This window comes from Rhodofomes roseus (genome assembly GCF_022264815.1).
Source record: "Rhodofomes roseus strain CIRM-BRFM 1785 chromosome Unknown C8Q71scaffold_3, whole genome shotgun sequence".
Lineage (NCBI taxonomy): Eukaryota > Fungi > Basidiomycota > Agaricomycetes > Polyporales > Fomitopsidaceae > Rhodofomes > Rhodofomes roseus.
The window spans coordinates 1689815-1703327 of record NW_025952959.1 but is presented as its reverse complement, the minus strand read 5'-3'; the positions used below and the strand labels follow the sequence as shown (position 1 = coordinate 1703327).

The following is a 13513-nucleotide window of genomic DNA, read 5'->3' as shown; positions in this document are numbered from 1 at the left end:
AGCACCCCTTTCTGACGATGCTGTGCTGATACTATCCCACAGGAACATGTCAGAACAGACGGATACGACCGCAGGAATGCAAGTCGAAGCTTTGCTGGCATGACACAACACAGCGGCGTTATCTATGCGCTTTCATTCGTCGCATTTAGAGGACCGCGTAGCATTATCAGGCTTCCTGGAGACGAGTACAAGGACGCCTGAGATGCCTTCAAACCCTTGGTAGGTATACCTAAGGCGCGGACGCCTATGTCACCTGCGATACAGCATTGAGACACACTGTTGACCTCGGCATCCTATATCAGTTTCGGCTTCAATGTGAGTGCACAGCGTACCTGTCAACCTTCTGAGACGCATAACCACAGTGTCCTCCGCCCAAATTCATGGACTGGACGTCGTGAGCTGACCCTCCCGCCTCATCGAGCCGTCCGTCATGATTGCGCACCCTTTCATTGCCTCCTAAAAAGTTTCCTACGCCGGGATGCATATAATCAGCAATGAGCCAGATTTTACAATATTTACTATCCGACAGAGCATACGACTTACGTCCGCTGCACAGATTTCTAGGTCGCCTATTCACCGCCTCTGCTAGATAAGCGTCAGCGGCAGGAACCATCGCATCCGTCACTCACAGGTGCCCACAGATCCCCATAGTGTCCCGCAAGAACGTACGTACCTATCCGCTTTCTATATGTATGTTGAACGATCGTCTACGCGTGTCATTGCATCCGCGAATCGCGGCTTTAAGACGCAACCAAAAAGCAGTTGTCTTGTGAAGGTGACGGTTTTCACCTACTCTGCGGTTACTGATCGATAGGGAATGTCAGTCAAAGCCGTAGCTAGCGGAAATTTTAGAAAGCCAGGTAAGTGTGACGTACTGCAGGAAGTTGGGCGGATATAAGGATGGCTATATCGCAATCACCGTGACAACGCGTCGTATCCGCCGCAGCATCGCCCCGTAGCTCCGAGCAGCCCACGACACGGCGAAGAACAGAAGCGAGCAATCGGTACAACGGATAGGGAGCTCGACGGCCTTCAGGACGCGATTTCGATGCTTGCCAACGGCTGAAATCCGAATAATGGCACGCCTATGATAGGCAGATATAGGTGTCGCAGTGGGTACTGATACATAGATTTCAAGTCAAAGACCTGGTCGTTGAAGGCCGCCACGTAGGTGGAGAGTCCATAGAGACAGGTAGGCGTGGGTGGGCTGTGTATGATGGTCGTCAGTCTGATATGTACCATAATCCAGATGAGTGGACGTACGGCGTAGCAATGGGAAAATCCCTACATCCATGCTAGCATTGCTGAGACACAATAGTCGACCCTATTCATCGCAAGATGGACCCACAACGATCCACGAGATGGTTGCAAGATCAGACGCCAAGAGAAAGAGTCGGTGCCGCCACACCGCCGTCACGGTGGCCGGCACCTACTGCCGCGGGCCGCCGCCGCGGCGCGGTATGCTCCCAGGCTCGACACCGTCGCCACGACCCAGCCACGACCAGCCACGACCGCGACTACTTATCCCGGACGCATCGACGTCGGTACCGACTGCTGCCTGATTACTCGTGCCGATCTCGTACCTTATCCTCGAGTTGCTGCCCAACGATGGACTCATTTGCCGAGCTAGGCACACTTTCGCGCAGCTCCTTCAACACGGTACACGTCGCCAGCAGAGGGCAGTATCGCCACACCCTTCAGGAACTCGAAGGCCACGAAAGTAGTCGCAATATCAGCTCGTCTTGTATACAGCCATCGCGATGGACTGGGGAGTGGAGCAGGGCCCGTGTGCGAAGCTAGGTACGCATGCGCCAGTATCGTGATATACGACGTCCGTTGATATACGTGTCCCAACGTGCGCGTCTCATAGTCGGAGCCATACCCCTGTAGGGATGGACCATTTTTAGGTAGGATTTCATTCTGGCGTTTCTATTGCCCGGCCCCTCAAGATTTGCCGACATCCGCGTCAACGGGTACATTCTACCCTAGCTCGTCTCCTGCCATCGTCGGCGTAGCAGTTCTTCCGCTCGTCGTGGCATGGAATGCGTTGCTTGTGAAGCTTTTCGCTCCACCTCGGTCGAGCCATCTATACGCTACCCATACGTGGTTGATCGGGAATCCATATATACAGAGTACTGGGAATGCGAAAGTGAGTTTAATAGACCACACTGCTTCGTAATCCATGCGTTCTCACTTCTTGCAGAGGACGTCTTCTATCGCATATCATACACGCGTTCAAGATGATAGATCGCAGCCAGTCTCTGTTAAGTCGGTCCCCAATAGCAGATGCGCTCCTCCTTGAAGCACAGGCTGCTGTTTTTTGCCGTACGTGGTTTAGCATCGGTCGATGTTTGCTGAAGTGAACTTCTGTTCTATTGATTGCGAAATTGCAACGAAACTTGAGAACGGCTCGAGATGTGTGCTGTGCTATCCGCGCATGATTCTACGATCATGAATGGGGGGGGCGCTTGTTGTCGTTGAAAGCCGTACGTGACACGGCAGGGCATCGTCGTCTTACGTCCTTTCAAATTGCAGGCTCTTTCATTACCTCGTCGGCGCGTATCCCACCGCAGAGATGACCAGGGTCCTCTAGGCTGTCTTGGACAGGGGCGACGCATGCCTTTCATATGACGGCATACGGAAAGTTCTTATCTATTCATCCCATTATACTTATAAGTAAATAATCTCTAAGCAGCCGCGATGAGAATGAACCTGCAGCACGTTCACTCGTTTCTAAGTACTGAGATTGAGCATTCTGCCTTCAGATTGTCACTATGGTCTGTACCACGGTGCTGAACAAACCAATAGCCTGTGGGCCTCCTTCAACCCTTCAACCGCCGAACAGATCAGCACTCGAAGAAGAGCGCAATCTATCGATACTTGGCAGTTCCACAGAAGCTCGCGCAGCGGCGTTCGCTGCTACGCCAGTCCACCCTTCTGGTGGACCGCTGTCACATCGGCGGCGCCCATCGCTGAACTTTCTCCTTATCTGTGTCAGCTGCCAGTCGTAGGAACTTAATCAGGTTCGCGAGGATAGTCCGGTGGAACATGGTGCGCTCGTCTGCTATTACATAGTGTGATCCGTGGCACAAGAAAACAAGCTGTGTGTATGTATGACCGCTGCTTAGATCTGAGCGCGAGGTCGCTCAAGTGCATCCCATCCCCGCTGCGACATGTCCCACCTCCTTTGCGCCTTTCATCGATCGCATTTCTGTTTGCTACCTCGCCCTCAAGATATCTGCGCCCGGGTCGACTTGGCAGGAGCAAGTACGCACATTGATAAACGTCTCGTCACTGTGAGCTTGAGGGCACAGTTTATCTTCGTACGCGAATGCTGTCCATAATCCTCATCGGCCCTTGACTCAACGTGACATGCAGGGCGACGCATATTCACATGTTGTATCAAACCTTAAGATTACTTCGCTGCTCCTTGCCTTGGGCTCGGCCAGACCCCTGCGTTCCTGTGAGCACTCCCGGTGAAGACCTCATATATACGTATCCTGGCCTCACATTCCGCTCAACTATTGATGTAGCTCGTTCTATATAGATTGTATCACTCGGTTCAATCAAATATTCGAAACATCTCACTTTCCAGATGTGCAAGTCCAAAAGGTGCGAATGTTAGCCCTGCACAACGAGAACGCCGGCTCGGAGTATCAGACAATACGTTTGGCCAGGTATGTCGGTTTTAGGTTGACTTGTACTCTACACTCACTTCAATCGTGTACCGGCGACGTTCTGCAGAATTGTCGTTTTAACCGTCAATTTGTCTCATATCTGGACCGCCACTGCCTTAGCGCAGGGACGTAGTGTCCGACAACGGTCCTGTACTGGGCGACGCTATATCCCTAGCGGTCGCCACTCACGATCCGAGTCGGCGCATAATGAGTCTCTCCGCATGCCTTTCAGCCCGTCATACCGCTCGGCAGCTAGGAACCAACGACGAGTGATACTCAATGGCACGATATCTACCAGGCATCGCGCGAAGGGCAAGAACACAAGTCGGTGAGCTCACATCTCTTCCTGACTCCGATGTGTGGTTTGACCAACGATTTTGCAAGCACCTCGCGGTTCATGCAGTGCCCTGACTAAACGCAACACGCGGAGCACATGCCAGTGTGTCTTTCATATCCGAACTGGCCGTGCTCCATAAACGCGCGTTGGTGTGCTCGACCTATGACCGCCGTCCATACTCTCGACATCTGACTTGCGATTATGTTGATGCGTATGTGGTCCGAGAACCCGTGTTCCCTGACAGGTAAGAATTCAGGCGAGTAAGTTATCTCAGACCAAGAACGGTGTTACTACCACGTTGTACTTAACTAGTTGGTGGAAACAGTCATGTGCACTGTCAATGACCAACCAATCTGACCACAGAAGACGGACAGATGGACGCGGCGGACTCAGTGACGCCGCACGCCGCAGTGAGTCAGACGACTCGTGTTAGACGCGCACGTCAGGGCGCCTGTATCTCGCTTATTTTCCGCAGTTCGGTACGATCTGGATCTGCACCACCAGTTCTGCGACTGCCTTCAACCAAGTTGTGGTACGTATCATCCAGACGCAGCGCTAACATCAATACATTGACCAACACAGCAAAGGCGAGTCAGTGACATGCTCCGTTTCCATTGATGTCGCGGGCATGTCTCTCCAGGGGCCCATTGCACAGTGTGCTGGACCAGCGCTTCAGTCTCAAGGCTCCCACTGCCGCGCTGGCAGGCGGGCCGTGATTCGAAGTCAGTTGAACGTCTGTATCAGCACCTCAGTCTTTTCCGCAAACATGTCCAGACACCTTCCGCGATGCATATGTCTCCATCCTAACACGCTGGAGCGGAAAGCCGACGGGATCCCACTGCGCTGTATTGACGCGGTGGTATGTTCACTACTTGTGACCTGCTTATCGTGTATTTCCCCGATCCTCCGTCGCAAACGGTGTCGTCTCTGGGCCAACTCGACCTATCGTTTTCAAGCACCCGCGTTCATGAGACCCAATCGCATCACTCTCGTCAAGGCCGCGACTCTAAGGGATGTTCGGCAGGTGCCATATGACCCAAGGTAATGTGGGGTAAAAGCCGACGATTACCCGCTCACGAGCGATACTTAACTTGGTCTGCGATATTTAGGAGAGGACACCTGGTGAGCCTGCACGGTGAACAGTACTTCGCCTTCAAACGAGAAGTACGCTCTTGTCAAGCGATTCAAGTATGGTCAAGACATACAACTCCCTCACCCGTACGTAGAATTCACCGCCAGAACGAGATCCCAAATTCTGACGTTTATCATACCTGCAGCTGAACAGGTCGACTTCTTCTTGGAAACCGGCTACGTCGTCATCAAGCAGGCCTTTACAAAAGAGAAGGCCGCTGAATGGACGAAGGGGATGTGGACACGCCTTGGTCTCGACCCAAATGACAAGTCGACCTGGGATCGGGAGCGTATTCACATGCCATGGCACAAGCGCGAGGTCGTATCCGCCTTCGCGCCGAAGGTAAGTCTCTGTTCAGTGGAAGTGATATGTAATCAATATTTTTGCGCAGGCATGGGAGGCGATCAAGGACCTCCTAGGCGAAGAGCGCATCGACGAAGCGAGCAGCTCCTGGGGCGACAGCTTCATCGTGAACCTTGGTGCGGCTCAGTACGAGGGCGACGTGCACATTGATCCGCGCGACCTCGACAACTGGCACGTCGACGGCGATTTCTTCGTGCACTTCCTCGACTCGCCTGAGCAAGCGCTGCTCGTCATCCCGCTCTTCTCCGACATCAAGCATCGCGGCGGCGCGACCTACATCTCGCCTGACGGCATCGATCTCGTGGCGCCGTACCTCGCCGCTCACCCCGAGGGATGTCTCCCTACAGGTCTCTCGTTCACCCCCAGCACGAGCACGTACGACAATCCGAAGGACCACCCCGAGCACCTCGACTTCCTCAAGGAGGTTAAGGGATGCCAGCGCTTCGCCGAGATGACTGGCGAAATCGGCGACGTCGTACTCTTGCACCCGCTCATGCTCCACACGGCGTCCAAGAACCACCTCCGCGAGGCACGCATTATCACGAACCCGCCCGTGTCACTGAAGGAGCCATTTGACTTCAACCGCGAGAACCCGGACGACTTCAGCCTCGTCGAGTTGAAGACGCTGAAGGCGCTTGGGGTTGACCGCTTGGATTTCAAGCCGACCACGGAGCGAAGGCGGGTTGTGCCGAGGCGGGTGTTGCTGCAGCAGAAGATGCTCGAGGAAGAGAGGAAGCGTCTGGAGGCTCTGAAGACAACTGAGCAGGTTGTCAGTGTCTCGAGTGTCGCACCGCCCATCGCAGTTGCTTGACAGGTTGACTGTGAAAGCATGTCAATAGGAGTATATCTGCAATACATAAGGCGCCTTTGTCACCAGTGTCTAATAAACCGAACATTGTCAATGTCAAGGTGCGGGCATTATCAAGTGACGTATTATAACGCGTGTCAGAAGCGAATGTCCAGGATCATGTAACTTAAGGGTATGAGTGGTCGTACACAAGAACCAAGAGACAGATTCATGAATGTCACTTCGGGACATCAGGCAGAAGCTTAGACCTATCTGTAGGGTAGCCTGGGGAGGTCTACCGCCTGCTAACAGTTCATGAGCCTCGAAGCCACCCTCAATAGCGCGAGAGCACTGACCCTGCGCCGGGGCATTCATGCCGATTGAAGATGTCCATGCGAGTGAAGCTCTGGCCACACGTGCTGCAGATCTGTTGCGTCCCTTTTGGAGGGGATGCAGCGTTGCTAATGTCATCCAATCCTGCGATGGCACTGTACGTTGCAGTCCTACGGCAGAACGATACTCAGGCTTGGTAAACCGCATACAATACACTATGAATCGGAGAGACTTACTTGGCAGGAATGACTAAACCAGAGGGCATGTTTTCGGGAGAGCCCGGGAATGATTGGAAATGTTCGATTAAATGAGGACGAGGAAAAAGGCGGCGGGATGCGATCCGATGGAGGAACAACGTCCCATCCCTGTTCTACTTATATGGTGGTTACTCCTTGCCATCGACTGGCTACCTGCTTGAGCAGTGTTAGTACAATTCGCGTACTAGGTTCGCATATCATACGCAGAGACAGAGGCAATGTTTGTTGAGGCGACCCGCGCAGCTAGGTGGACTAGCTCCGCGCGAAACGGCGCGTCACAACGAGAGAGGCCCGATGTGGCTTCAGGTTCTTGACACAGGAAGCCAGTTACGACCTTCTTAGTACTATGGCCCCGTCTGTCGTCTGCGCACTCGGCGAACCCGTGCTCACTGTGACACTAAGACGTCAGATAAGTGTAACGCTTCACATGTGCTGGAACATACCGTCGGATTCTTAGCAGCACTGAGCGCTGTCGTGGTCGTCGCTTGTCTTTGACCCAAGAAACACCGCGGAGATCGATATATGTCAGATGCAGTGAGCAAGGCATTGTGGCATCGCAACAAGAAACACGCTGAGACTCCGCTTCTGAACGTTGGAACGCCCTGTTGCTGTACCGGAACGAAGCTCGACTGCTGACACTCCGACATGCTGGGGGTTCGGACCCTAATATGAAACTTCTTTCATATCTTTATTCGGACCAGGGAGTCAATGCTGGACTGAGATCCGACTGTAACGCAGTGTATCCAGTACGGATGCCAGTAGCCTGTAGCATCATGCGTCGTCTCCGCCGAGGTCATTTGAACGTGTCCGGAGTCCACTCCTCCGCCGGTAGAATTTCTACCATCTCGCCCCAACATGTTGGCCCAAAGCGAGCGGGCGCCTGGAGGAACGCGCTGTGTCTGAAAACCAGGATTTTCTTGCCGTCAGCACTGGTGCAATCACTTGGATTACAATCAAACTTCGCTGCACACCTTTGCCTGACTGAGCTATCTTCTTCATCCCAGCAACGGAGACTGGCACTCGCAAAGCATACGCGCAAGACGCGAACAGTCACTCAATCACTCGGCTTCCGACTTGCATGGCCCCTATGCTTGTGAACCAATTCGGCCCAACGCTGTGTTCGAACACGAGGCAAAGGCGAGGCGTCTTCCGCACCCAATAGGCGCCCCAAAACGAACCCGGCGGCAGCAACCTGCAAGCAGGACAAGCGGATGTATAAGTCGACAAAGACAGAGAACACCGCATGTACCCGCATGATCAATGCCGGGGGCACGGGTGGGGCGCAGTACGGGGCGGCGGCCAGAGCGTCAACGTAGACCTCCCGAACCCTCGAAGGGCTTACCTTGTGCGCCTAGGACCGGAGTTCATTCTGCGGCTCCGGGACGGATGGTTGTGCAGCCTCGAGAGCGGAAGGGGTTTCCAGCTTCATCTATCCAAGTAGAGCACCTATAAACTCCCGTCGTTACAAGGTTCGTTCGCTCTGCAGTACAGCATTGCCGCACAATGTACGAGCCCTCTGCCCTAATCAACTCACGATCTGAGTATATGGACTGCAATAGCTGGAGGAGACTGTACCTGTGTCTTCTGGTGCCACTCAGCCTTCTGCAAGCCACTGAGCTTCCGTTGCTGATCATTCCCAAGTATGACATACCACGCATGAGCGCAATGGAGGCACTCAACCCAGGATATAGCCTAATGATTGGACGGCCACAAGGATCTAGACGACAAGCCCTTTTAGTCTTCAACAAGTATCACGAAGAGGCTGCGGATAGGATACGTACACTTCTTACAACGCGAGCAAGTCCTACTCTTCTGGCAATATCTTCGTCATCGTCTTCGTTATAGATTACAAGGACACCTGCCAACAGGATATCCAGCAAACGATGTCGACGCTTCAGAACTTGGCTGTGCTCCGGCTCCTAGCCTACGGAGATTCACTACGCCGACTAGGCTGTCCAGTATGTCTTCATCAGACTCGAGTATGGAGGTAAACGGTCAAAAAAAGTCACCTTCGAACACAGGCTCGCCAGTGGAGCAACCAGTTTTAGTTCGAGACTTCGCCTGAAAGCTGCGCGAAAGCTGCGATGTTACGTACCAGCTGCTCGAGTCGGCTTCGATCATTCTCACTACATAAGAAGGCGCAGCGCTGTTTACGAATTGAATGGGCGCATATGGGCGCGTGTGATAGAACGAAGCTAATATAGTGATAGGCGATAGTCGAATATAACACCTGCGCCGCAGCAGAGACTGGAATAGCACAATGACAGCAAAACAGAGCCTGCGAACCCAACATTAGTACATTGGACCCTGATACAGACAAATAGCCATCCCGCACATAGGACACACCGAGCACACAAAACCACACCGCCCCTCCCTCCGTAGCGTCTCAAGCCCGCCCCGACTGTGCGGGACAAGATCACCTTCCCCAGTCCCCCGCATTCCGCGCCAATATCCGTGTATTGTTCACGAGCGCCCGGATGAGCTCGTCGAACGCTCCCTTTTCCAAGTCCGAGACGCCCGGGTCACCCCGCTTCGTGGCCGCAGAGAGGAGGTACTCTGGGCGCGAAACCTCTACCTCGAGTTCGTGGAAGACATCCGCCTGCAAGGACGTAAGTACGGGCCTAGTCAGCGGATGCACTCAGGACAGGTACCTTGCCCCCGGGCCCGGTGGACGATGTGACCTGCGTGAGGTCGATGGCAAACTCTTCGTGTGAGTAGCTCATCCGGTCTTTGCGTCGTGTATGAGACGCCATTCCAACTGGTGGAGGAACTGCAAGACCATGTCTCAGTAGTCATATCTCGGTTACGGCTGCACGTACGCACCGGGTACTTCGACATTCACGCTGATCCGCCAGTCTACTGCTCTCTTGGGACTGTAGATGTCCAGGTCTCCGAGGCGGATCTTGCGCACGCATTGCTCAACTTTCCCCGTCTTCTCGTCGCGTGTGACACGTATCTTGTCGCGTGAGTCGGGGGACTGGTAGAAGGTGTCGACGAGACGAAGGTGGGCGTAGGTTATTGGTGAGGTCGCGGATGGTGGAGGGTTGAGTTTGAGACCGTTGAGTAGGGTGTTGAAGTGTTTGTGCTGCATCTAGTTGCGTGCATGTCATTAAAACATGGCGGTAAACTCAACGATACGAGAGGCGGGCGTGAACGAGGAGGGGTAGGCAAAGGTACGCACTGGTGACATATTGGACTCAAATCGAGAGTCGACTGTATTCGGCATCAATACTGCGGGACCGCAAGATCGGCAAAGTCAAGTGAAGATTGGCATGAGATTGGTGCATTTCACATGAGAAAGGCTACTCGCCACGAGAAATGGTACAGCGACGTACTCGTCTCGACTAGCACCGGCAACTGTATTCTCTGCCCGCTCGTTTTGTCCTTCAGCACTCCAATCTTCGCCTCCACCTCCACCTGGCCCTCGAGTTCTCGCCTCGTCATGATTGTGTGGTGGATAAAGTCGGCAATCTCGCGTATGAACTCGTCCAATGGCTCAACACCGAGAATCGACAGTGACAGAGGAGGCAGTGTCTGTGATGCGCTGCCGTTTGCGTGTGTGTGTCCATTGCTCCCAGGATGGTTGGATCCCGATGTTGACGGCCGGGTAGTACTGGGCGGGGGACTTCTGCGCGGTCGTTTTGGAGGTCTGTGGCTGTCGTACTCCGTGTCTTCGTAGTGCTCTCTACCGTCCATCATCTCGAAAGCACAGAGTGCAAGCTATATAAGCAACAAGCAGAGGCAAGATGGCAACAAGGTAGGCAACAAGATCGTGGTCGAGACTGGGTCGCGCAGCGCGTCGAGCAGCCACCGAGTGGCTGAAGGCACGTGCACAGAGCCACGCTAGACGCTCGAGTCCCGGTGTTTCGGACAGGCGATCGACGTGACCAGCCACCAGGTCCGTTCAATGCACGGATCTTGCGCCCTTTGAGATGCGCTCGGCTCCCTCCTTGCACTGGATCGTCCAACTACCATGTTACGCGCAGTGAGGCTACCCTGTCGGGCGCAGAACATTACTGCGCCATGTCGAGTTCGTCGCATCACTAGCACACCGACTGCTGGCCCCGCGAACTCGTTTCCGAAGGAGCCTACGGCACATGGTGTTCTCCCTTCATCCCAATCACCCATTTTATCAACTCTCAAATTCTTCAACTCTGTGACGGGCGATGGGACACAGATTCCTACATACAGAGTCCTAGACAGTGTCGGACAACCGTTGGAGGGCGCTACGGTTCCCGAAGAGGTGAGCGTATTCTCGCGCGAATGCCAACAGTGTCCTGAGAATCGAGAAGATCGGCGAAGCTATGGCGAGGCGAATGTAAGTTCCAACTTCCCCAGTCTTAGCGCCTTCTTACCGGTGCCTTTAGGTACGAGAGCATGGTGCAGCTCCCGATCATTGACAACCTCATGTATAACGTACAGCGGCAAGGGAAGCTCGCCTTCTACGTATGTGGTTCATATTCGCTCTATGCGATCATCGCTCACCATTCTAAGTTAGATGACCCATGTAAGCAAGCTACACGGCGCGAGCCTCCATGTATCTCATATGACTACAGTATGGTGAAGAAGCGACATTGATCGGATCGGCCGCAGCTCTCGCAAACGACGACGAGTAAGTTCTGAGACTACGTGATTAGGAATGCGATGATGACCTGTCTTCGTGTTCTGCAGAGTCCTCGGTAAGTATACATAACATGATATGTCGAGACTCCCTCATAGCCCTCCCCAGGACAATATCGAGAACTGGGAGTCTTGATGTGGCGCGGCTTTACATTGGCTGACATGATGAACTCTTCGTTCGGCAACTGCGAGGACCCATGCTCCCGAGGAAAGCAAATGCCCATGGTAAGTCGACAACCCGCGCCCTTCGCCCTGTTGCCCCGCTGAGCGCCTACAGCACTTCGGTTCGCGCAAACACCACTTCCACATGATATCATCCCCACTCGCAACCCAAATCCCCCAGGCTGCAGGGGTCGCTTTTGCTTTGCGGCGAGACCCTTCTAGGCGAGGCAAGAACTGCGCCGTGGTATACTTCGGCGAAGGGGCCGCAAGTGAGGGCGATTTCCATGCGGGCATGCTCTTTGGTAAATCTTCTGTGTTCCCCAAGTGCTTTCCAGCACGCTCATCTTGTTCTCGCCCTCTCTCACCCACAGCGTCAACAATCCCATCACCTACACTGTTCATTGCGCGTAACAACGGCTTCGCCATCTCCACACCAGCCAACGAGCAGTACTATGGTGACGGAATCGCTGCCCGAGGGCCCGGCTACGGTATGCACACCATCCGTGTCGACGGGAACGACGTTCTGGCTGTGTACAACGCCGTCAAGGAAGCGCGGCGGCTATGCATCGACGAGGGCCGGGGCGTCCTCGTCGAGGCGATGACCTACAGGTCCGTTCCACCTGCCCTCTCCTGTCGCGCCCCTACTGACATCCGATCAACTGCAGAGTTGGCCATCACTCCACCTCGGACGACTCCTTTGCCTACCGCCCGCGACAGGAGGTCGAGGACCGGAAGCGCCTCGACAACCCGCTCGCGCGCTTCCGGCTCTTCCTCGAGGCGCGGGGCTGGTGGAGCGCCGAGGAGGACGACGCGCTCCGGGCCCGCCTGAAGGACGAGGTCCTGAAGGCATTCAAGAAGGCGGAGGCGCTGCCGAAGCCTGAGCTCCGTGAGATGTTCGAGCAGGTGTATGGCGGGGAGGAACCGTGGACTCTGGTAAGTGGTTTCGAGATTCAGATCAGTGTGACCAGGTGCGTGGCGGTGAAGCTGACTGGAGATCATCATTGCAGAGGGAGCAGAGGGAGGAACTCGGGAGGCTCCTCAAGAAGTACGGCGATGTCTGGGAGCCTTGGAAGACCGAGCTGAAGAAGCATAAGGGCGCTGGAAAGGAGCTCATGGACACGAAGCCTTAACGTTTACAGAGATACCACCAGCGGAGGTATGTACGATACGCCAGAACTGACACTGGACGGATTCTTGATTGTATTCTACCATTCGAGCAAATGTGTTCCCTTTTCAATCTCTTCTCAGCCCCTGATTTGGCTGTCGAACCATCGCCTGGGACCCTGTCTGCCTGTCTGTTGACAGTGCTGAAGATCCGTGCCTCCGTCAAGGTAATCTTCCACGATCATGATCGAGGAGGGTGCTCGGCGCTCAACAAGGCACAAGCCTTTAGGTCACTACAGGGTCACTAGGTGCGTCCTCTCAGCTCTGTATTGGTTAGGCGCTAGAAATGACGTGTTACTGCACAGCCAACCGCCCACAACATCGGTTCCGTATCCAACGTCAACGGGTGCCATCATGGCCCGTCGGTGGCAGTTCTGACATACACGCTATGTATGCCTGAGAAATCTGTTGTTGGTGGTCATCCATTCGTGGAGGCGCAATTCCTTCCCTTTGCCACGGGGCACTCTGTGAAATTGCGGAGTTGGAAGACCAACATTCAACGCAACCTTCTGACGACGCCACAAATCCTGGCTTGCATACATTGAACCTCATCCGGTCATCGCCGCGAATACTTACAGTGGTACCAAACCGGGGAAGGACGCTCGAGTCCAATCACTCGACGTGGTACGTACTACTACGCCTCCCAGAATAGCAATCGCCCTACTGTGGAGGAATTATAGA

General features: G+C 54.2%; 3 protein-coding genes across 3 annotated transcripts; 2 read left to right on the top strand and 1 right to left on the bottom strand.

Moving 5' to 3' along the window:
* The first annotated feature begins 4875 nt into the window (after positions 1 to 4875).
* Positions 4876 to 6367, top strand: C8Q71DRAFT_354072 (uncharacterized protein). The gene is made up of 4 exons (XM_047918030.1): positions 4876 to 5055; positions 5124 to 5232; positions 5292 to 5488; positions 5538 to 6367. The coding sequence occupies exons 2-4, from the start codon at positions 5205 to 5207 to the stop codon at positions 6318 to 6320; spliced, it is 1008 nt and encodes a 335-aa protein (XP_047783219.1). The 5' UTR covers positions 4876 to 5055; positions 5124 to 5204; the 3' UTR covers positions 6321 to 6367.
* A 2668-nt stretch (positions 6368 to 9035) lies between these two features.
* C8Q71DRAFT_739421 (mRNA capping enzyme) lies at positions 9036 to 10391 on the bottom strand. Its single transcript, XM_047922711.1, has 5 exons — positions 10222 to 10391; positions 10068 to 10117; positions 9710 to 9977; positions 9538 to 9656; positions 9036 to 9485 (listed from the first exon to the last, which is right to left on the bottom strand). The coding sequence occupies exons 1-5, from the start codon at positions 10328 to 10330 to the stop codon at positions 9303 to 9305; spliced, it is 729 nt and encodes a 242-aa protein (XP_047783218.1). The 5' UTR covers positions 10331 to 10391; the 3' UTR covers positions 9036 to 9302.
* Positions 10392 to 10859: 468 nt separating this feature from the next.
* On the top strand, positions 10860 to 12798 carry C8Q71DRAFT_701050 (branched-chain alpha-keto acid dehydrogenase E1-alpha subunit; the record flags this gene model as incomplete). The annotated part of the gene is made up of 11 exons (XM_047920167.1): positions 10860 to 11129; positions 11179 to 11204; positions 11254 to 11332; positions 11385 to 11393; positions 11443 to 11498; positions 11558 to 11565; positions 11616 to 11731; positions 11784 to 11970; positions 12040 to 12277; positions 12334 to 12601; positions 12676 to 12798. 11 exons carry the CDS (start codon positions 10860 to 10862, stop codon positions 12796 to 12798), a joined length of 1380 nt encoding a protein of 459 aa, XP_047783217.1.
* Between the last annotated feature and the right edge of the window lie 715 nt (positions 12799 to 13513).